Source organism: Somniosus microcephalus, chromosome 2 (assembly GCF_052327205.1).
Source record: "Somniosus microcephalus isolate GS21.2 chromosome 2, FLI_Smic_1.0, whole genome shotgun sequence".
NCBI lineage: Eukaryota > Metazoa > Chordata > Chondrichthyes > Squaliformes > Somniosidae > Somniosus > Somniosus microcephalus.
Window position 1 is genome coordinate 42273474 of NC_140988.1, and position 24175 is coordinate 42297648.

At 45.8% G+C, this 24175-nt stretch overlaps 1 protein-coding gene across 2 annotated transcripts in view; it reads right to left on the minus strand.

Annotated features, from left to right (window-relative positions):
• LOC147122673 (alpha-1,3-mannosyl-glycoprotein 4-beta-N-acetylglucosaminyltransferase B-like) overlaps positions 1 to 24175 on the minus strand; it is a 351636-nt gene that overhangs the window by 91903 nt on the left and 235558 nt on the right. For both annotated transcript variants that reach the window (XR_015081357.1, XM_086008872.1), the window contains exons 6-7: positions 22524 to 22637; positions 8093 to 8168 (exon numbers count right to left, since the gene is read on the minus strand). Coding sequence is in view for 1 of the 2 variants with exons in the window: in XM_086008872.1 (XP_085864998.1) it covers positions 8093 to 8168; positions 22524 to 22637 (190 nt within the window). In the remaining variant the exon portion in view is untranslated. The remainder of the gene's footprint in view (positions 1 to 8092; positions 8169 to 22523; positions 22638 to 24175) is intronic.

Below are 24175 nucleotides of genomic sequence, written 5' to 3' on the forward strand. Positions count from 1 at the left end.
CCGTGAAATTCAGCGGGAGGTTAGCGGCAGCGATAACCGTTAGCACCTGCGGCGCTGTGCCGCCGGCGATGACGTCATCGCCGTGCGCAGCGCCCCACTCATGCCCCGGCCACGGTCTTCAGTAGCGCCCCCTGACTTACCGCCGGACGCTATGTCCGACGGGGTCAGGTGGGCCTACCTGCGGCTGGGGCGGCACTAATTAAAGGCGAGGTGCCAGGCGGCCATTTTTGTTGCTGGCAGCCGTTGTCGTCCCCGGCCCCCTCTGCAGCCCCCCCCCCACGGAGTGCCAGCTGCGCACCGTGAGCCCAGCACTTCTCTCAAGTGCCGGGCTCTTTTGTCGGCACCCCGATCCCTGCTGGCTCAGCTGGGCCCCGGGTCGCGCTGCACTAGGCCCCTCCCCTTTAAGAAGGGGAGGATGCCCGCAGTACCATGGCACGTAGCGCCGCAATATTCCCTCGCAGCGCCCCCAAGAGGGAGGCGGGACACTTCCAGTAGCACCCCGCTTCCCTCTTGGAGCGCTACCGATGAATTTCGACCACGGGGGTGCTAATTTTTTGGGGGCGCTAAAAGTAGGGCCCCGGCGAAGTTAGCGCCCCAAAGGGGGCGCGACTCATTTTTTCCCCCGAACAGCTTTAAAGCAAGTGCAGAGCCAGGGAAAAATCTCTATCACATACCTCTCCCTTTTGTTCTTTAACTGCCTCCCTCCCTTTTACCCTGGCTCTGCACTTGCTACATTTTCCAGTTCTGGTGAAAGGTCATTGACTTGAAACATTGACCCCGATATTAATTGCAAGGCACATTGGGAGCTGTGGTGGGGGTGGGGCTGTGTCCGATATCGCGTGGGCAACCCAGAAGTAAATTTAGTGCGCCTGCCTGTGGCATTTTAACGCATGCAGCTCATTATAATTTTACTTCCAGCTTTGGCATCGATCATCGATTGCGTGGTAGCGGGCGTGGTGCGGACCCGCACGACCCGATCTCAACTGGAGTATTTAAAGGGCCAATCCAAAGATGGAATTTGGAGAAATTTGAGAGTTGGAAGCTAGGGAGGAGGAACTTTCAGAATGGATTCAGGACAGTCAAAGGTTACACCCTGTTTCAATGACACCTCCATTCTGGGGGCTGTGAGGAACCGGAGAGGAATACTCTTCCCCAGCAATGGAAGAAAGAAACCTGCTGCTGCCACAAAGAAGGTACGGCTGGAGATGGCCCATGAGGTCAGCAGCAGCAGCAGCAGCATTGTGCCACGCCCTTGGATTCAGTGTGGGAAGCACTTCAATGACCTAACCAGGTCAGGAAATGTGAGTACAGTTGCACATTCACCTACATCCTGCTGTACACATCACCCCACTCCTCCACTCTGCCTTGTCAAGCCTTCTCCATCACATCACACCTCACACCCACTTACCTTGCAAGCATACCCACTGGAAAACAGTGACAGGATCGGGCAAAGTCACCATGAATTTACAAAAGGTAAATCATGCTTGACTAATCTACTGGAATTTTTTGAAGATGTAACTGGTAAAATAGATAAGGGAGAACCAGTGGATGTGGTGTATTTGGACTTTCAGAAGGCTTTTGATAAGGTCCCGCATAAGAGATTAGCGTGTAAAGTTAAGGCACATGGGATTGGGGGCAAGGTATTGACTTGGATAGAGAACTGGTTGACAGACAGGAAGCAAAGAGTTGGAATAAATGGCTCTTTTTCCGAGTGGCAGGCAGTGACTAGTGGGGTACTGCAGGGATCGGTCCTAGGACCCCAGCTATTCACAATATGTATTAATGATCTAGACGTGGGAACTAGACGTAATATCTCCAAGTTTGTAGACGACACAAAGCTGGGTGGACATGTGTGTTGTGAGGAGGATGCCGAGAAACTCCAGTATGATTTGGACAGGTTGGGTGATTGGGCAGATGCATGGCAGATGCAGTATAATGTGGATAAATGCGAGGTTATCCACTTTGGTGGCAAAAACAGGAAGGCAGATTATTATCTGAACAGCAATAGATTGGGAGAAGGGGAAGTGCAACGAGACCTGGGTGTCCTTGTGCATCAGTCGCTGAAGGTAAGCATGCAGGTGCAACAGGCGGTTAAGAAGGCAAATGGTATGTTGGCCTTCGTAGCGAGAGGGTTCGAGTACAGGAACAAGGATGTCTTGCTGCAGTTGTACAGGGCCTTGGTGAGACCACACCTTGAGTATTGTGTGCAGTTTTGGTTCCCTTATTTGAGGAAGGATGTTCTTGCCATGGAGGGAGTGCAGCGAAGATTCACCAGACTGATACCTGGGATGGCAGGAATGACGTATGAGGAGAGATTGGGTCGATTGGGCTTATACTCGCTGGAGTTTAGAAGAATGAGAGGGGATCTCATTGAAACTTATAAAATTCTAACAGGACTAGACAGAGTAGATGCAGGAAGGCTGTTCCCGATGGCCGGGGAGTCCAGAACCAGGGGTCACAGTCTAAGGATAAGGGGTAAGCCATTTAGGACAGAGATGAGGAGGAATTTCTTCACCCAGAGAGTGGTGAACCTGTGGAATTCTCTACCACGGAAGGCAGTTGAGGCCAATTCATTAAATATATTCAAGAAGGAGTTGGATATATTTCTTAAGGCTAAAGGGATCAAGGGATACAGGGAGAAGGCAGGGACAGGGTACTGAATTTGGATGATCAGCCATGACCTCATTGAATGGCAGAGCAGGCTCGAGGGGCCGAATGGCCTACTCCTGCTCCTATCTTCTATGTTTCTATATTTCCCTCTCTCTGCACTTCCTCACATCCCCATCTATCCACCCACCATTGCCACTCACCCTCACCTTTATGCAATTTTATGCCTCTCCCTGATAGTCACACTCACCAAATGCACTCAATTCATTGGGCGAACACGTGCCATTACAGTCACTCACAAATCTACTCTTTCCGCCATTGCAGGAGAAGAAAGCGCAAAACACTAGGAAGAGGGAGAGAACCAGAGCTTGGCCTCCACAGACCTCACAACTGACAACTGGTGAGAGAGGAAGTGCTGGAGATCAGTGGCGTCTCAGCGCCTCTGGCCATCGGAGATAGGAAGATGGGGACCTCCCAGTTACCTAGTGATGGGATCAAATATAATCCACACTTGTCATACAACACTCAGTCATGTTGCCTAGATTTCAACAGCGAGTGAAATATGATCATCTTCATCATAATGATAATTTGCAACATTGTTATCTTGCCAGTACTAATTCATATCTTTTATCTCCGTCAGGGCCTTCACGCATGCAACAGCAGTCGATGGATCTCACGGACGATGAATCCTCAGAGGAGCTGAATCGTTCTGAGGGTGCACTGTCACAGGACTCATGCTTACCAGGCACCAGCTCAGATACTCGCATTTCGGTGGGACCAGTTAAACAGGTAGTTGGGTTTTCACCTGGTGACTCACACTTCACAAGTGAGCAGGAGCAGATGGTGGTGGCAGGGACAGCAGTGCAGGGTCTGTGTCGGAGGGCACAGCCCTCTCCAAGCTCTGCTCAGATCGACACAGATGCTGTACCCCGGGGGTAATCAATGAAAAGGAGAATCATTGAGCAGCAGCAGAAAATGTGTGACATACTGACAGGCCTTCCAAGCACACTGCCCACGATTGCAGAGAGATTGGAGGAGTCCATCTCAAGCATGAGTGGAATGATGTCGCAGGGCATTGCGACAATGTCTTCTTGTGGCCAGCTCCATGGAACATCAATCGTGGTAATCAAATGAGTCCATGCAGGCCTGGACCACGGCCATGCAGACTCTGGATGTCAACATGTCTGGCGCCTTAAATAGGATGACAGATGCCTTAGCCTTGGCCTTACAGTGCCTCACTGATATGCATCAAGCTGCTCTCCAGCAGAGTGATAGCAGTGAAGTGCAGCTGGGCCATGAGAGGAATTAAACCAAAAGGGGACATGGAAGTGGGGACTCCACTCAAAATGCTGCCGCTTCTCACCTGTTGCCCACCCCACCTCTCCACACTGCCCCCCACCCCGCCCCAGTCAGTATCTGACACGCTGTCTCCTCTCCCGATGGCCGAGTCTGCCCCTGCACAGGTGCAGGTGGAGCTATCTTTGGTGGGGCCCTCAAGGGGTCCAAAGTCCAGATGTCATCAACCAAGAGCCTCTCAGCAGTTAGAACAGGGATCTGAGCAGTCTGCCTCTACCTCTGCTGAAGCCACAGGGGTTGCACCTTGTAGGAGTGGTAGGAAAAGGAAGAGTAAAGCTTTGTAGTTGCACAAGGGTATGCACATGTGTGTATGAAAAAATGTTACGCTATGAAGTTTCTGTTCTTTAGGAGAATCACATAAAATGTATTACTTTGCACCACTTTCCCGTGTTGCCCATTCTTGGTTGCTGGATGGCAAGTCGCCTTTTCAGTTACCCGTTAATGAATGGGAAGACCTGAATTGACGGGGCAATTGTGGGAATGTGCAACCGGTGCTTGCTTGGTTGCAGTCCTGCTTTGTGTCAGTGGCATTAGGTGGGAGGGGGGAAAGAATCGGCGTTGCATGTGGTTCTTACATCGGTCCAGTGGTGGTAAATAACTGAAGCGTACATTATTAAGAGCATCCCTGGCATTCCGGGCAGCAATGTGAGCAGCTGGTGCTGCATTGGCATAGTCATCTTCCTCCTCCTCTTCTTCCTCCTCCTCCTCGGATTCGTCCGCAGATGATGTGTGCTCTTCCTCTTGTTACTCCGACAGCGCCAATCATCGCTGAAGCGCAATGTAGTGCAGAACACAGCACACCATGACCATTCTGAACACCCCGGCTGGCGAGTACCGAAGGGCACCTCCAGATCTATCCAGGCACCTGAAGCGCATCTTGGCATGCCGATCGTTTGCTCAATGGCACGTTTGATGGTCATATGGCTTTCATTGTACAGCTCTTGGGCTTCATTGGTTGGGTTTCTCATGGGTATCATCAATCAACTTTGAAGGGTGTATCCCTTGTTTCCTAGCAGCCACCCCTTAAGTCTGCTTGCAGGTCCAAAGCCATCAGGGAGCTTGTAATACTGCAGGATGAAGGCGTCATGGAGGTTCCCCAGGAATCTGGCGCACGGTTGCATAAAGCTATTCTTGTGGTTGCACATCAGCTGACCACTGATGGAGTGGAACTCCTTGTGGCGTACGAATACTCCTGTTTCATCGGGGGGTGTCGTGGATTGCCATGTGTGTGCAGTCGATGATGCGCACCTGTGGGAAGCCAGCCAGAGACACAAACCCGAGCACTCGTTCATTCTGACTGGCATCATCACAGGCAAAGTTCACATAATTGCTGGCCCTGTCAAACAATCCATCAGTCAACTGCCTTATGCATTTGTGCGCCACCGATTGGGAGATCCTGGATGTGTCTCTGGCACAGACCAGGAAGGATCCGGAGGCAAAACTGTTGAGGGCAGTGGTCACTTTGACAGCTGTTGGTAACGCGTGGCCAGCAGGCCCAGTGGGCAGCAGGTCTTCTTCTGAGCTGGTGTAGATGTCTGCCGCCACCTGACATGACAACCTGAGCCTCTGGAAGCACTGCTGTTCTGACACATCAAGGAAGCTCAGCCTCTGCCTGGGCACCCTGTTTCATGGGTGGTGCCTCCTGTGAGCCGCACCCCTCTCTGCTGCTCAGCTGCAGATTTGTCAACAGCAGATTGTTGCTGCTGCTGATGGCCATATTGCTCCTCATCCAGCGCCACCCAACCTGATGTAATTCTGAAAACCTCCAATATGTAGACAGTAAACTCTCAGCAAAACTACTGTGAACAAACCCTTTCCCAGTGGTAGGGAGGAAAGCAGCTGTCATCATTGAATATTTATTGGAGTATTTGCATGACTTTTAATGAGCCCTGTGAATTGCTGTCGTGTTCTCACCTTGGTTTCAATGGCACATTTCAAGAAGCCCGGGAAACTCGGGGATGCGCAGTTAAGTTTAAAACTGGGTGGAAATATCGCTGCAATTGAGCGATTATCATAGTTAAATCACTAACCCGCCTCTCCCAAGGGAGGTACGCGCAACCAGCCCACGGCACCTGACTTAAAGGCGGAAGTTGCCACATTGGAGCCAGCTTCCCACTGCGCTTACATTTTCGGCCACTTTAACCCGCCGCCAGCACCTAAACCCACGCGCTGCTCCACGTAAAATTCCCCCCATTAACTCTGTTTCCCTCTCTCCACAGGGGCTGTCTGACCTGCTGAGTGTTGCCAGCACTTTCATGTTCCTATTTTATGACAATAATTATTCTTTGCAGTTTCACTTCAGCTGATTGTTGTGGGAAATGGAAAATATCACACTGTTAGGGTAGCTTAGAGGGAGCTTTGGCCTATACCTCACCATGCTGTGCCTGACCTGGCTATGCTTGATGTGAAAAATGGACTTATTGACATTCCTCACCTTTTCATTGCGTATGAAAAGTAGATACAATTGGAAATGGTCGTCAACAGGTAAGGGTAGAATTTCAACTTGCCACCTGGAAGTTGCCAGTTATATAACAGCCCGTTATAGAAACCACCCAATTTTTATGGAAATAAATGGAAATTATTTTATGCAGTAGGTATACAATAAAATATGGAGTAGATTTTCAACCTGACATCATAAAACTGGTGTTGTGGATCAGCCACCTGATTTTTGAAAATCTATTCCATAATTTTTTTTGTACTTATTTGCTCTCAGGGCAATTTATTACATATGCCTAGGTGCCCTGAGAAGGTGATAGTGGTAGCCTGCTATATAAGTGAAGGAGTTGCTAGCATATTAAGAGACAACCAGGTTGGAGTCACATGTAGGCCAGACCGGATAGGGATGGTAGGTTCCCTTCCCTGAAGGACATTAGTGAGCCAGTTGGTCATTTAAAAAAATTGAAAGACTTGCATTTATATAGCGCCTTTCACGACCACCAGACATCCCAAAGCACTCTACAGCCAATGAAGTACTTTTTGAAGTGTCACTGTTGTAATGTAGGAAACGCAGAAGCCAATTTGCGCACAGCAAGCTCCCACACACATCAATGTGATAATGACCAGATAATATGCTTTAGTAATGTTGATTGAGGGATAAATATTAGCATGGACACCGGGGATAACACTGCTGCTCTTCTTCGAATAGTGCCATGGGATCTTTTACTTCCACCTGAGAGAGCAGATGGGGCCTTGGTTTAACGTCTCATCCAAAAGACTGCACCTCCAACAGTGCAGCACGCCCTCGGCACTGCACTGGAGTGTCAGCCTAGATTTTTGTGCTCAAGTTGCTTGAACCCACAACAATCTGACTCAGAGGCACGAGTCCTACTCACTGAGCCACAGCTCATTTCCCTGCTGCTACCCCACAACTTGCCAGACTTATTAAATTCAATTTGCTACAGGTGGGATTTGAACTCCTGAACCACCGGGCTACTCGACCAGTACCACAACTACTGCACTGCTGTACTGTCTGCTGAATGACATCGAATGACATCGAATCTACTGCACAGAAGCAGGCCATTCAGCCCAACTGCTCTGTACTGGTGTTTATGCTCCACACGAGCCTCCTCCCACCCTGCTTCATCTAACCCTATCTGCATATCCTTCTAAGCACATGCTTACTTGGTGAGAAAAATGCTTAAACAAAAATTGACAATTCAATCTCCACTCGATAAATTAAGTGCAAACAACTAATGATACATATTCAACTTGACTTTGCTGAAAAAATTGGTGCCAACCTTCGTGAGAAGTGGTGAAAAATCTTTTTTTTTAAAATTATGTAAAGAACAAAGAAGCAGGCAACCCTTTCTGTCTTCTGAATTGATTTCTGTTCCCTGCACACTCCCCTTGGGCTTTTACAAACCGTTTCCATTAAGAAACAAACCACACAACTGATCCAGATGAAACTTCAAACTAATGATCTTCAGTGCAGTTATTATAACCTGATATTTTCCAGTAGCTGCTTTTATTGCATTTGAAAGCTATTAAATCCTTGTGTCTAAGTCCTGTGTGTTGGCCTATTAGTGGAACATACAATACTAAATGGCTTGTCTTGGAATTGATTTCTTTAGAGGACCACATTTATATCTATCTATGAAAACGGTGTAACATAATGCTGCAGTTACTATACCTGCAAGTAGAAAGTTCCTTTGGCTTGAGCATACATCATTAAAAAGCTATAGTCCAAATTCTGCTTTGTTCTCCACCTGAAAGCAGAAATGGTCATGTCTCAATCATTGAAATAGTCAGCATATATCTGGTTCACAAATGATTTTATTTGGCGAAACTAAAATAGATTCAGGTAACTATTATACCACCATCATTTTCTTTTAGCAGTAGGCATTCATTTCTGGTTAACTGAAGTTTTGCGTATGTACAATAGCAAAATACTGTGGATGCTGGAAATCTGAAATAGCAACAGAAAATGCTGGAAATACTCAGCAGGGCAGGCAGCATCGGTGGAGAGAGAAACAGAGTTAACGTTTCAGGTCTGGGACCCTTCGCCAGACCTGAAACGTTAACCCTGTTTCTCTCTCCATGGATGCTGCCTGGCCTGCTGAGTGTTTCCAGCATTTTCTGTTGTTGTATATGTACTTATGCAACTTGTTACTTCTCAAGCACAGTCAAAATCATGCTGCTTTAGAATATTATGTTGTGAATGCACATGGAGATCCTGAAAGATTTAGCTCTGTGTTTCAATCTTTGTTTGAGAAGAGTTCCAAAACTAAATCAATTTAGTTTGACCACTTTTTCCAGACAATAATTTAACACGGTACCACAGTGCCAAAAATCACTGGCCCCTCCAGTACATTTCTGCCAGAACTCTGGCAGTAACGTGGTGGAAAGGGCGTGAATTAAGTTAGGCCGGACATGCCTCAGGGGTTTCCATAGAGCCTTGTAAGGGGCAGAGCCACTATCCACCTTGCACAAGGCCAAGGGCATAGGAGAGAATTTGGCCAGAGTTGGGGAGTGCCAGCCTAGGAGTTCCCACATCCCCGGTCTGGCCGAATATTGGTGGACCGGTATGCAGAGTGAGACTAGGCGTAACAGCCTTCTGAAGCCCACCTAGAAGCTCAGGCCTTTACAAAGAGGGCTGATGGGGTACTTCCTGGCATCCCCTACTGGAATTCAAGACCTTTCCACAAAGGCAGGCAACTAAGATGTGTCCCTCATGCCACGGGCACCTGCCCCCATGAGGGCTCGTCTTCCTGACTCCACTAACTTTAGCAGGATCAGCAGTAGAGGCCGCTGACAGGACGATTCTACCATTTACCTGGTGGATTTTCAGCCACCACAAAAATGACAAGGTGAAATAGCCTACATTATCAAGTCCCTTTAGAATCCTAAAAACAGCAATCATATCACCTCTCAACCTTCTCCTTTCCAGCGACAACATGTCCAATTTACATAATTGCTCCTCATAATCTAATCCCTCTATCCCCTCTGTTCTGTATCCTTTGAATAGCTGCAATATCCTTTTTGTACTTTGGCGACTACAACTGTGCACAGTATTCTTAGCGTAGTCACACCAATGATTTATAAAGTGTCAGGATTATCGCACTATTTCGGCTCAATATTGACCTTTAAATACATCCCAACATCTGATTTGCTTTACTCACTGCTGCTGATCATTGTTGCGATAGCTTCAATTGATTGTCAATCAGAGCCTTCAGATCTCTTCAATTTTCCATGCACATTATTTTCTTTCCATTTAAGTAATGATCCATCCCCTATATTTTTTTGTCCCTATGTGAAGCACTTTGCATTTCTCTACATTGAATTTGATCTGCCACTGTCTGCCCAATTCCCAAGTACATTCACATCCTCCTGTAGCTTATCCTGTCAGCTTTGGAGTCTACCACCTTCATTAGCTTTGCATGATTTGCAAATTTAACCATTGTGCTTGCTGCAGGTCATTTATGAAAACATTAAGCAAATGAGGTCCCAAAACAGACCCCTGTGAAACCCCACTGGTAACATTCTCCCAAACTGATGACAATCGCTGTACTGCTAACCTCTGGGTTCTATTGGTCAACCAATTATGTATCCATTTAAAATATTTCAACTGACTCCCATTTTCTTTATACTCAGTACCAGACTTTCCAGAGGAACTGTATCAAATGCCTTACTGTGAAATTCAAAGTACACCACATCCACAGCTTTACCCCTATCAAGCTCCTTTGTCACACCCTCAAAGTAAACCACTAAGCTAAGAACATAAAAATTAGGAGCAGGAGTAGGCCATACAGCCCCTCGAGCCTGCTCCGCCATTCAATAAGATCATGGCTGATCTTTGACCTCAACTCCACTTTCCTGCCCGATCCCCATATCCCTTGATTCCCCAAGAGTCCAAAAATCTATCCATCTCAGCCTTGAATATACTCAAAGACTCAGCATCCGCAGCCCTTTGGAATCGAGTATCCCAAAGATTCACAACCCTCTGAGTGAAGAAATTTCTCCTCATCTCAGTCCTAAATCGCCGACCACTTATCCTGAGACTATGCCCCCTAGTTCAAGACTCTCCAGCCAGGAGAAACAACCTCTCAGCACCTACCCTGTCAATCCCCCCTCAGAATCTTATATATTTCAATGAGAACACCTCCCATTCTTCTAAACTCCGAAGAGTATAGGGGTGATGAAGTGGTTTTAAGATCATTTATCTGTACAGAGCGTCCCCAGCAAATGGGAAAGGAAAGAAAAAGAAAAAGGAATTTGAAAATTATTTTAAAACATCGTATGTGCGCCAGAATAAAGCTGGATTCCTCCAAGATCAAATAATCGATATAAGCAGCACAGGGTCAAATATCCACAGCAGGTAGAGGGAGCCATATCCCGGCTATGTAATAGAATGCTAGGACCTCCACCGTTGGTGTCAACAAGGGTTGTGAAGTCAGGGGGGGGGGGGGGCCTTTATTTGAATAGGAATAGGAATGGCAAAAGTGCCACTGGGGCCACATCTGGGGTGCCTGCTGGCTGAAGAGACCTCAGGTTGCAGCGACAGAATGGCCAACTGGGAGGATGGTGTCGGGATCACAGCCCTGCCCAACTCTCTCCCCAGAAAGAGCTTTTGACCTGCCTTTAGTGGCCCCCTTTGTAAGAACAGTATAAAAAAATAAAGTGGGGTAAGCCTGCAGTAGAGGAATCTTTACCTCATTTTTACTTCGAAGAGGGCAGAGTATGTATGGATATATCCCACTCTCCCAGCTGAGAAGCCACGCTCAAAGGGAGGGCAGTCTGGGGACGGGGCTACAAAACCCTAACTCCAATTCTCTGACCCGCTCTCCCTTTGACTGCGGTCCCCACTGTGAGTACGGGTTTGTGGAACTCTCTACTGTCCTGGTGATCGTATCCTGAAGCAAACTTACTTTGCTTGAATGCAAATTCTTTTGGTGGAAAGCTATCAGGGAGTAAATTAACATTTGGCAGACGTTTTATACAGTATGAACAGTGAGTAATGAGAGAAGAAGATAACCAATTAGAAAGGAGAGTGCTGCTCCCTGGGTGCTCTCTGCATCTGCACACAAATGAGCTAATCTCGCATGATAACATGAGGTCAACAGATTTAAGTCATTTTCTTGCAGTTCCAATGTATAGTGCTGGTGGGGGAGGGGAGCCAGAATATGGCTGTCAGTATACACTGAAGGGCTGCTTATGGCCAATGGACACCAGCACTTTTCATGGCAGAGGGAGAGGAGCAACAGTGGTGGTGGAGTGCTTAGGCTTTTTGTAGCTAAAGTGCAGGAGAGGAGGTAAAATGGGGTTGTGTAGATATTTCTCTTTTATTGGGACCTCTTCTTCAGCACCTATTGGTCTGGTGCTTAGTCTTATTATTGGGAGGCTCTCCAATTTTTTGTGCAGAGGCTCTCAGTGCCCTTCATGCTGGCCCACTACAATGGGCTGTGCTGAGTCCATCGGGCACTTGTAGGCCTCAGGCCTCCATGCCTGCCATTGCATTATTGGCCCCAGAGACCTAACTAATGAAGAAGAAGAAAACTGGTGGATACTGTGAACACTGCAGTCACGACAGACGCAAACCTTTTGAAATAGATATGTATTACAGTGCATAAACAACTAGTCAAGGGTGACTTTTGAAACTTTCACATGGAATAAGAGAGGATAAATCAACTTTTCTCGACATTCAGACTATCAGTTTAACAACAGCCCTGCATTCCTGTTGAATTCTGCAACCTTTGCAGAGGATAAATAATGAAGTAAGACATTGTGCAGTGGCTGTAATTACAGGCTCATCATTACTAAAGTAGCAGAGCTCAAAACAGGAGCTTTCATTAACATGTAATTTATAGAATTCTCCAGCCTGGGAGACAGATTCATAATCCATTCACCCGTGTGCAGAGCCCACTACAATAAGAACTGAGTCATTTTTAATTATTAATCATTTCTTTTTAATAGATGGGGACCATTTCAGAAATAATTTAAGTCACATTTTAGAAAGCAATTTTCCAAAAGACTAAAAAGAAGTCTTGCACGTCAGGGCAAACTCCTCAGAGGTCATTTCTTCACAGGTCAATAGGCAATCGGCTCAGCTGTTTGACCAGCACTCTCTCTTTACTTTGCGCATCAATTGATAAGAGTCTGAAATTGCATCCAACTTTAAAACAAACGCTTTATTCAATTTAATCTTGTTGAACCGTGTACTCTTGAAAGGATGGGCTATCCATGGCAGGACTGGAATGCCCTAGTCATCCTGGGGGAAAGTTTCCAGGGGGGATCCTCCCGATCTTCTGTCCTAACTTCGGCAGAGGATCAGCAGAAATCCTGGAGAAACAGCCGTTTTGATCCATTTCTGCCATTTCTCCAGGGGTTCTGCCCCGGGAGAATCCCTGTGGAATTTCCAGGTACCCATGTCAGTATCGAGCAATTCCAGCTCAGGTAGAACATGGGCCAGATGCACAATAAAGCTTCCTGCACTCTGACCAAATACTTGGGGGTGCAAGAGGTGGGGGAAGAATTTTCTGGCGGGTTTACTGCTGACAGGAAACTGCTACTTCCCAATATTGGTGGCAATGGACACAGATCGATATATTTAAATTCAGTCGTTATTTGTGCCTGAAATGTGGTATGCCACCAGCAAACACTACTGGCAATGACATCTACCCAGCTGTAAATTAGTGACGAGATAGAATTTAAAACAGAACAGAACTATCTCAAATCCATGCAGCTGAGGGCAAAACTTCCAAATGTTTCAGCTGAGAATTCTTGAATAGTTTCTACCAAGATGGGTCTAGATTATGCTCCTATTCACGATACCTAGTTTAGAGGCGGCCCTTGTCACTGCATCAGAAAATTGAAAGCAGGCAGTAACCACTGCCAACCAGGTCTGAATTGGTAGGTGTTTATTTTGGTATCCAACAGAAAATGGTAAAGCAAAAGGAGACCTTGTAGATCCACTGACAACATAAAACGCACAGTGCTGACACATTTCACTCAAAGGTACTTTCCAATGAGCTTTGACCCAACACCAGGACACCAGCCTAACACGACAATAGAACTGTTAAACAGCTAGCAGCTCCAAGGAATCAAGTATTGACTGTCCTGGCCCTTTTTAAAAAACATTTCAGCTCACACATTGAAATGCTGTAAAATCTAATATATTCATTGTGTCGCCTAGATGTTTGGTGTAGATTTGCTGCCGTAATATTAAGATAATACCAAATCATGAAGAAAGACTTGCATTTATATAGCGCCTTTCATGACCTCAGGATGTTCCAAAGCGCTTTACAGCCAATGAAATACTTTTGAAGTGCAGTCACTGTTGCACTGTAGGAAACGCGGCAGCCAATTTGCGCACAGCAAGGTCCCACAAGCAGCAATATGATAATGACAAGGATATTCTGTTTTTAATGATGCGGGTTGAGGGATAAATATTGGCCAGGACACCGAGGAGATGTCCCCTGATCTTCATTGAAATAGTGCCATGGGATCTTTTACGTCCATCTGAGAGAGCAGATGGGCCCTCTGTTTAACATCTCATCCGAAAGATGGCACCTCCGACTCCCTCAGTCCTGCACTGCAGTGTCAGTCTAGATTGATGTTTAAATACTGAACAAACGTTTTCCCCCAAACTTCCTGTGTCCCACTATCCATTCCAGAGCTGGCTCGGGAATAACTTTCAAGGTGCAATACTTCCCTCCCCTCCCATTCCTTTCTCACTGACCCTGGCTGATTCCCAGTGTCAGGCTCCTTTAAATCATTTCGGTGGCCTCCCAGCGGGATTCCAGCCTCAGTTGGAAGCTCGGCTCAAGAGGAAAGAGGAAGGAGGATATCACTGCAGCAGGTCCTGGAGGTCCATGCAGCATTACCAGGCTGGCTGTCTCCAGAGCAACTGAAGAGGAGTCTCTAATTGGCAATAAAAATGTGAAAATTGCGGGGCAGAGGAATTTCACTCCCTTGTGGACTCAGATTTAAACCCCCACCTTCTCACTTTGTAGCCACGTTGTAGAAGGCATGGCAGTTCTAGCGCCCGGTTTTGCTATGGTGCAAATGATGGTAAATATGTCATATGATGTACTCCTGTCATTTTAATATGGCTGCCCACATTTGGCCGGACATATGGAAATATCACTATCGTTTCCAGTCAGAAATCCTGGAGATGGTGGCAGGTGATAGTGAGCCGGTAGAACGGCTCTCTGCTGATTCTCCTCTCTCAGCTGCCCAAATCTTTGCTGATTTATCCGAGTAAATTGAAAGGGAAATTTGGCCCCTACTTTTGCGGAAAGCTGCTCCCAAATGCTATTTTATTAACCAATCGAGTGCCAGTACATTGATGTATGCCTGGGGGTTTTTGGGATAGATCCTAAGCACTCCAAGCACTGACCAAGGGATATTGTCAGCACCCTCTGATGTTGGGTGCTGCATTCAGAATTATTTATGCCCTTTAAATACTTCAGCACTACATTAAGAACTTGTATTAACTAATGTGTGTTTTTATATTTAAAAAGTTCCCATTTTTCAATTGACAATGGATGAGTTTAACTTAATAGCTAGTGTAATAAAAATTCTTTCCAAAGCATAGTAATGGTTAGGGAGAACACGTGTTGCAGAATAGACAGAAAATAATCAGAATGACTTGCATCGGAGTGTCTGCTGCAGAACTAGCTCCCAAATTTCTGAGATCTGCGATGAACTGTTAAATTGGATTTTATATGAAATTTGTTGGGGACTTTTTGTTGTTGTAAGTGCCTGTATATCATTTTATTTATTTGCAGTAAATACAGTTTATAATCTATTTGGGAACTAGCTGAACCACAGCCTCCTTACAGCTGCCTTATTTCTGGGGTTGATTTAAATAGTTATTAATAGTGGAGTTTTAATTAACTTTGCCACTGATGTCTCCAAACAATCATTAGCCACAGACTTCTTCCTCTCTGGACATCAACTGGCCCTGATGACACAGGTCTCATGTTTGTGTGAGCGCATAAGATATGCTTGGACAGACTGTGAGATTTGACGCAATCTACGTCAGCTCATATCTTAACCTGTCCCAGCTAATCAGAATTTGTAACATAAACAAAAGCATCCAACATGCCATAGGCGTCTAATAGCTGCTTTGTTTGTGGAATCAGTCTCTATTTTCCTCTCACAAGGGCATTCTGGTGATGTATAGTTCCACAGGAATTTGCAGCTATCAGGTATCTCACCAAAGTAGTCAACGTCGTGTTTGAGTCTTGATAGTGATTTGACCAGGAAGAGCGTTGCAGCAGAGTCCAATTCTGTCCTCACTCATTTCTCTCCATACACTTTCTAGGAGGGATCACTGGATAGTGATCTCTCTACCCAGCCTGAGGGTTACTGAGGACAATTGTAGTGCTCCTGCCCTGGTTAAATCAACGGGGGCCAGGGATCAAATCTGGGATCTTCATGGTCAGTATGGTTTAGTACCACACCACGAGGATAACTTCTCCTTTAAGGAAACCTATGATTTGTGTGATCTCTTAAAGCAAACTAACGTGAAGAGGTAGTCAGTTCTTGCAAGAGAAAACACTGACCAATCTCACACACAGCCTGACTGGGAAGGCAGAAGGAGAGATAAAGGAAGAAGACAGGGAAAGCGAAAAACAAACAAAGAGAAAGATAAGGAAAAGAAAAAGAGTATAAGAAAGAGAAGAAAAGGCTATATTAATGCCAGTTTGTTGCCTTCACTGCAAGTTGCTGCTTTTAGTGATGTTTAGATATTTTGGCATGAGGAGATACCTCAAGGTTCTGAACTGCAAACTGCACACCCGAGACTTGTTTGCTGTTAAGAGCTGTGTGTGTGACCTCCTGTGAAGAGACTGGATGGACAGCTTTTCATGCAGCATCATATAGGTGGTAGGTGGCAGTTGTCATTGGGGTCCAGATTCATAGGACATGTTGTGCCTGTATTCAGAATCCCACCTGGATTGTGGAGCATTCTTCCTGTTTGCTGGCAAATCTGTCCAGTGGAATGGAGATAAAGGCCTCCTTCTTCTACAACTGCACACATGTGAGGAAGATGTCATGAGTGAGGCCTAGCTCAGATTTCCCTCGATTGATCATAAATCCCAGGTGTTCCAGCAGCACCAGAGTTTACTGGGTCTCCTTGTCAGGAGTAACATTGAACTGTCCTGGTAATCTGCTGCAACAAGTGACAGGGTTGATGCCCTACAGTTACGTTCTGTGATGGGTACCATCAGCAGTCTGCAGGGGCCGCAGCCAACGTAACTATGCTATCCATAAACTCTCTATGGCTGAAGACGTAGCCATAAAGTTTCCTTGAGAGAGTCCCGTTGAGAAAGGAAGTCTCCTCGGTTGATACCTTGCGTTCTTCTTTCAAGAAGTGTTGATGTTAGAGGGCCAGCACCACAGACCGTGCTACTTCCAGTTGGGCATTGGTTTCTGAATCAATCTGGAGTGACACTTGATCCAAAGCTAAGGTGTGTCTTTGCCCATGTCGACATCTGTGACACTGGTAATCATCTGGATGCTCTGGTCACTCTGCTGGTGCAATGTTGCACCAGTGGTCAAATCCAAAAGCAGCATCGACCTGTGACCAATGCTGCATAAATTTGTATGGGACCATAGGACCGACAGCCTTTCTCTGATTGTGACTCAACTGGTGTCTGTTTAATGGAATGGTCTTGTCAGTACGTCCTATTCTTGCTTGATTCACTAAGTGACCTGGAGGTGGATGATTATCTTTGTGCCAGAGTTCTTTGCTCCAGAATTAATCAAATTCCAACACTTTGGTAGCCACGATCTCATTTCTATGGATCTCCGTCTCACCCAGCTTTTTGCTAAGTTGAATGAAGTTGGTTCAATTTGAGATAGTCCTTTAGCAAGCTGCAACTCAAAACGCCGTTGGTAAAAGAAGATAAAAAGATTAAATGGAAGGAGAACTAAAAATTCAACTCAAGCAAAATGTTGACGAAACTTCTTAGTCCCAAATTTGCTTGTGTTGCAATCCCGTGGGATTGCATCTGATGGTTCCCTCATGCGATGACCCTGCTGGATTTTGCGGGGTCAGTGGGAGGAAAACTCATTATCATGGGGCAGTTTGGTGCAAGGCCACATTAGAAACATTTCTGGTGCCACCCCATGCCCATGGAAATTCTAGCTTTGCACCGCCTGTTGAAAGGGGGGGCTGGCCAGACCCTCCTTCTCGTTACCCTGGGACTGAGCCCCCAAGCAAGGAAGCTGATTGACGATTTTTTTTCTAGAAATTTCTTCGGGGCCTGCTTGCCTGTTCTGGAGCGCAGCAATTGGGCCCACATGCACTGTTATATGACTCACCTCACTGGGCATACCGGCCGCCACTACTACCCCAGGTCCCCTTTCTGGTCCAGAAGTAGTAACTCCTGACTTATGGGGTGTGGTAAACCACTGTTATTGTTTACACTGTTGTTATCACTACACAAGGTTACCTCTTGCCTCGCACGCTGTTATACCTAGGCATACCTCAGCTGACTCCGCCCATGGCTCCGCCTGCTTGCCCAGGTATAAAGGTGATTGCTTGGCTAGTATTCTTCCTTGCTGGAACCGATCACCCACTGTTATTTAGCCAATAAAAACCTATAGTTACTATCTTAACTCGTCGCTTTTCATGGAATGAATTGATAGGTATATCATGGGGTCTCTGCCCCTGGCCCCACCCCCAGCTTATAAGTTGCCTTCTAAGAGCTGGAGGGAAGTTTATGCAACTTACGAGGCACTAAGGAAACTTCTGGAAACGGCAGAGACTAGAGTAATTGGGTCTCCACCATTTCCCTGGGGGATCCACCAATCTCTCACTGGAATTATGGAACCCCCCAAGGAATTGCATGCCCCTCATCCACAAATTCTGTAACCTGAGCCAACTTTAGCACTTACAAAACCTGTGGGAGTGATTCATGGGAGGGCCGAGCCTCCTGCTAAAAGTGGGAGTGATTCATTGGAGGACTGAGCCTCCTGCTAAAAGTGGGAGTGATTCATGGGAGGGCTGAGCCTCCTGCTAAAAGTGGGAGTGATTCATGGGAGGGCCGAGCCTCCTGCTAAAAGTGGGAGTGATAGATCCATTTGATAAAACAGACAAGAAGGTTTGTTAAAGTGGTGACAGGCAGCTTCCTTCACTTACCCACAGCCCTTAGGTGACTCAACATGATCTCATTTTCATGTTTTAAATTTCGATGGGAGCAAATGACACTTTTTTCAGTTTTGCATTTCCTTATGTAAAGAACTTCAGGTATTTGGTTGTATGGTGGTGTGTGCTGGGTGGAACAAAAGACATAAGTGGTGGTTTGGAAGTGGTCAGTTTGGGTAGGGGGAATCCCCATGACTAATCTTGCTTGGGGCCCCTCAAATTCTAATGCCAGCTGTGTTACTAATCATAGGAGAGGATACAACAACAACATAGCAAATGGCAGCTTCAAATTTTTTGTGCGGTGTGAGAGAAGAGCTAAATCCATTGAGGATTACAGGACAAAAAGAATGGAGGGAGCAACCTATAGTGGAGCTACTTATACAGCGGAACAAGGAAAGATAACATGACTGGTCAAGAACGCTCAATGCAGCAGCTTTTTTCCTTGCTTGGAGGATGGTCTATCTTACACTATGTGGAAGCTGAATGACTTAAGGAAGAATTTTATTTGTATCCAGACATTAAATGAATAAGGAAGAACAGAACAGTGCACAACCTTGGTGTTCCATTTGCAGCTTCAAATCCATTACCTTTGAAATATTGCATGGTTCTGTGCTAACCCCATGCCCACTACCGCAGAAACAATCATCCATGCTTTGTCACCTCCAGGCTTGAGTTCTTCAATAGTGTCCTCGCTGTATTGATTTCTTTGTGGGTTCAATGACGAGACATTTATGAAAGAGAATGTCTTTTAATCTAAAGTCTGTTCAACTCTTTTTAACAGCATTACAGGAGACACCATGCTAGAGATCCCTCTAAAACGAAACCAAAACCAAACTGCTTGTCTCTGTCACATGCCCTCTGCTGGTCAGGCATAAGTAATCAATCAGGCAACTATGCTGGTAAGGCATCATAATCAAACAGGCAAATACCATCACTATTTGCTGATATCATTACATCTCCCTTTCTTAAAACAAAAGTATTTTACTTTTAACTAACAACATATTTTCTTTGTATTAATCTGCATTTTAACTGTAACACTTAATGAACTTACATTATCATTATCATGATCAAGGTTTTTTAACCTTGCTTTGTGTGTTCACATGAAATATGTAAATACACTAGAACTTGAAGAAAGAATAAGATAACATTACTTCCTTCTATAACAATAGTCCTTAAATTTGCTTAATGAGTCTCTCAGGAGGCTTCACGTGTCTTGAGGATTTTCTGATTGATTGCCCTTGAATCTGAGTTGTTGCCTCAGATGATGGTTTCTCAGCTGTGTGATCAGGTTGTTCAACAGTATCAGTCTTTTGACCTGCTGTGTGATCAGGTTGTTCAACAGTATCAGTCTTTTGACTTGCTGTGGCTGGTCCCATGAGAAGATCTCGACGATTTCTTCTCAGAACAGCACCCTCATCCGCCTGAATGGTGTATGATCTTGGTTGAACTTCACTCAGGACAGTTCCCTTCTGAGTCCATATGTTTGTTTTGTCTTTGAACCTTACTTGGTCACCAGTGTGGAGTTCAGGTAGGTTTTGTGTTCCTCTGTCATAGTAGTACTTTTGCTTTTCTTTCTGTTGCTCTTTGAACTTCCCCACTTTCTCCCCCTCTTTTGTTTTCAGGAGGTTCTCTGGGATGGGTAGGTTTGACCTTAGCCGACGTCCCATAAGGAGTTGGGCTGGTGACTTACCACACTCGAGCGGCGTTGTGCGGTATACAAGCATGCTCTGGTAGAAGTCAGTTCCACTGTCTTTTGCCGTGTACATCAGTCTTTTCACTGTCTGGACCGATTTTTCCACTAGTCCATTGGACTGTGGAAAGTGAGGACTTGACGTTGTGTGGACAAAGTCCCACTCTTTGGCAAAGTGTCGGAAACTTGCATTGTAAAACTGGGGTCCGTTGTCTGTGAAGACCTCGCTTGCCACGCCATGTCTGGAGAATATGGCTTTCATACATCTTATCACAGCATCTGCAGTGGTGGTGTACAGTCTACAAACCTTTGGATACAGGGAGTAATAGTCTGTGACTACAAGATAGTCCTTCCCTTGACATACGAATAGGTCAGCGCCTACCTTCTGGTAAGGTCTGTCTGGTGCTGGGTGTGGCTTTAGTGGTTCTACCGGATTGCTTGCTTGATATTTCAGGCATATTGTGCAGTTTGACACCTCATTTGTCACATCTTGGTTGATTCGTGGCCAGTACGTCACCTGTCGTGCTCTTTTCTTACACTTTTCGATTCCCAGATGTCCTCCATGGATCCTTTTTAGCATCTCTTTTCTCAGACTCTTTGGGATAACTATTTTACTTCCTTTCACTGGTATATTAGTACCTGAGTATCCTGTCACTTTCACTTTTATTCCATGTATCTTTGGTCTGGGTCTAATTTTCTTAAAATCAGTCTCTGATATCACGTTAACTTGTGCTCCGGTATCCAATTTAAATGGAATGTGTATGTCATTCACTTTTAGTGTCAACATCCAGTCTCTTTTTTCTTTTTTGTTTTCAGACACAACATCTACATAGAACTCCTCTATCTTGCTTTCATCTACTGTATGGACCTTGCTTTGTTGCACTTGGTTCTTGCAGCAACGGGCATAATGGTTGTTTTTGTTGCAACTATTGCATGTTTTACCATATGCTGGACACTTTTTTGGTGGATGCTGTGTACCGCATCGACTACATGACTTTCGATTGCCCCTTTCATTTTTGTTCGCTGGCCATGCCTCTTTTTTCACATTGGCGCTCTTTTTGTTAAACGGTTTGTGTCCGTTCATTCTCACTGCATCCACGTTGCAGCTATTGTCACTGAACAGCTCTTTTGCCTGCGACTTCACAGTCTCTGTAGCCCTACACAGTGCTATGGCTTTTCCCAGGTCTAGATCTTGCTCTCTTAGCAGTCTTTCCCTTAGACCATTATCTGGAATACCACACACCAGTCTGTCTTTTATCAGCGAGTCTGTCAGTCCCCCAAATTCACATGTTTTGCTTCGGTTTCTCAGTTCAGTCACATACTGATCAATAGTCTCTCCCGTTTTCTGTATACATGTGAAAAATCTGTGCCTCTCAAACGTCACATTACGTTTAGGTATGCAGTAGGCCTCAAACTGTTCCATTATTTTATCTAGCTTCATTTTGTCTCCATCAGCAGCGAATGTGAAGTTATTATACACCTCCAGCGCTTCATCACCCACGACATGTAAAAACACTGACGCTTTCATTTTATCACTTTTCTCGTCAGCTCCGATTGCTGATAAATACAACTCCAAACGTTGTTTGAACCTTCTCCAATTTTCAGCCACATTACCTGTCAACTGAAGCTTCGCCGGTGGGTGTAATCCTACCATTTTTCACTTCGTTAGCTATTCTCCAATGGTAAGTAACGATGTTCTCTTTTGGCTTGCTAATATGTGGAGAGCTGATTTAACTTCAGATTTTTCCTCTTCATCTCTTTCAATCACTTCTGACACCATGTATTGATTTCTTTGTGGGTTCAATGACGAGACATTTATGAAAGAGAATGTCTTTTAATCTAAAGTCTGTTCAACTCTTTTTAACAGCATTGCAGGAGACACCATGCTAGAGATCCCTCTAAAACGAAACCAAAACCAAACTGCTTGTCTCTGTCACATGCCCTCTGCTGGTCAGGCATAAGTAATCAATTAGGCAACTATGCTGGTAAGGCATCATAATCAAACAGGCAAATACCATCACTATTTGCTGATATCATTACACTCGCCAGACTCTTAAAGTCCACCCTGCACAAACTCCACCTTGCCCAAAACTCTGCCACCCACAATCTATTCTGTATTAAACTGTGATGGTGAGCAAAGTGAAAAGTGTAATGGAGGATTCCTGATGGAATGAAATCCCTCCTAATGCCCGGTTCAGTTATATCATAACGTCTGTAGAATTCCTTTTGTTAGAAATTATATTGTTAAGCAGCTTCAATATTCATTGGGATACTTACTTTACTCTGTCCTGGGAGTCTCCAAAGGTTTCCCTCAGGTTTGAGAGGTCAGGATAAAAATGAGCAGAAGGGGAGATGATCTCAAGGAGTCCTGATTGTATTTCATTGGAGTACCTGTGGGTCGCATATCAATAATCCAGAATTACCAATTTTCAGAACAAACTTACAGAAGACATTATTGATTTTCTTCTCCTACACAAGCAACTTATAAAACCAATTTATTTTCAGACTCTTAGGGGTTGAAATTGCACTGTGTGATATTAGTGGGCAACGCATTAACAGACAGCGGGGGAGAAATTCGGTGGAGCCGCAAACGGGGCGCCAAGCTCGCCTGGGCACCGGAATTAGCGCAGCAATCGGAGCAGTTGCGACCGCCGGAAATTCAGCTTGAACGCCCCAAGAGGGACACGGGGCCACACACTGCGGCACGGCGTGCTGCGGTACTGCAGGCCTTCCTCCCATTCTTAAGGGGGAGGAGCTTGCACTAGCGCGATCAGAGATCGCGAGTGCCGGCAAAAGAGCCCGGCACCGAGGAGAAGTGCCGGGCTCTCGGAAAACAGCTGGCACTGCCACGGGGGGAGATCAGGAGGCCGGGGACAGAGGTGCTGGCAGGCGGCCACCGAAAAAAATGGCTGCCCCGCACCTCCACCTTAATTTGCGCCACTGCCGCCACAGGTAGGCCCCGTGAACTGGGCGTGATTTGCGAACGGCGCTACAGAGGCGGGCGCTACCGAATATCGAGATCGGTGCAGTAGTGGGGCGCTGCGCACACAGATGATGTCATCGGTGGTGGCGCAGTGCAACAGGCTAACGCCGCCATTAGCGCCTCAGCTAAATATCGCGGGAGGTGTGGCCAGTGGCGCTAAAGCCACCGAGTGCCCTCTTTAGGCACTAACTGGTGGCGCAGCCCACCGAATTTCTAGGCCAGCTAGTTTAATACAACCATTAACCAGTTTATTTAAATAGGTTAACATCGTCACAAAGGAATTTCTCACAAAACCCATTAACATGTTTATTACTAGTATCCCACAGTGCAATTTCAACCCATTAATGCCACACAAAATGTAGTGTACTTTACAATATCCTTATTACAGTAAATGCTTCAAAACATATTGTGGTAACTAACATAAAGGCCGGAATTTTGCCGGCGCTCAGAGGGCAGGTTTGGAGGCGGGACATCTGTCAAAATCGCAAAGATTGACAGCGGGCAGGAAACTCGCTGTCAACCCGCCTCCAATCAATCTTCCCAAGTGTCGGGTCCCTGATTTGCGCATGGACCCGAAACCTAGCGTCGGGAAGAGGAGTATAGCCACTTAACTGCTTGTTAAAGGTTGTTAACAGACAATTAACAGGCTCTTTTGCAATTCTGACAATTCTACATCGGGCTTCCCAACGTTCGGACACCACGCCAGGTAAGTGTGGCATGTTGTGAGTCTGCTGTAATGTTTCTGCATTGATGACAGCTGCAGAAGTGGTGTGAAGGATCCAATGGTGCACTGGTGAGTTTTAGAGGTAAGTAAATGTTGGGAAATTCATTTTTAATGCATTTAGGCTTTTTTGTAGGTAAAGAGTTTTGAATTGTATGTGTAGTCCCACCTCATTGGGAGAACCTCCCTCACCAGTGACAGATCGCTTCTGTAACCTCACCTGCA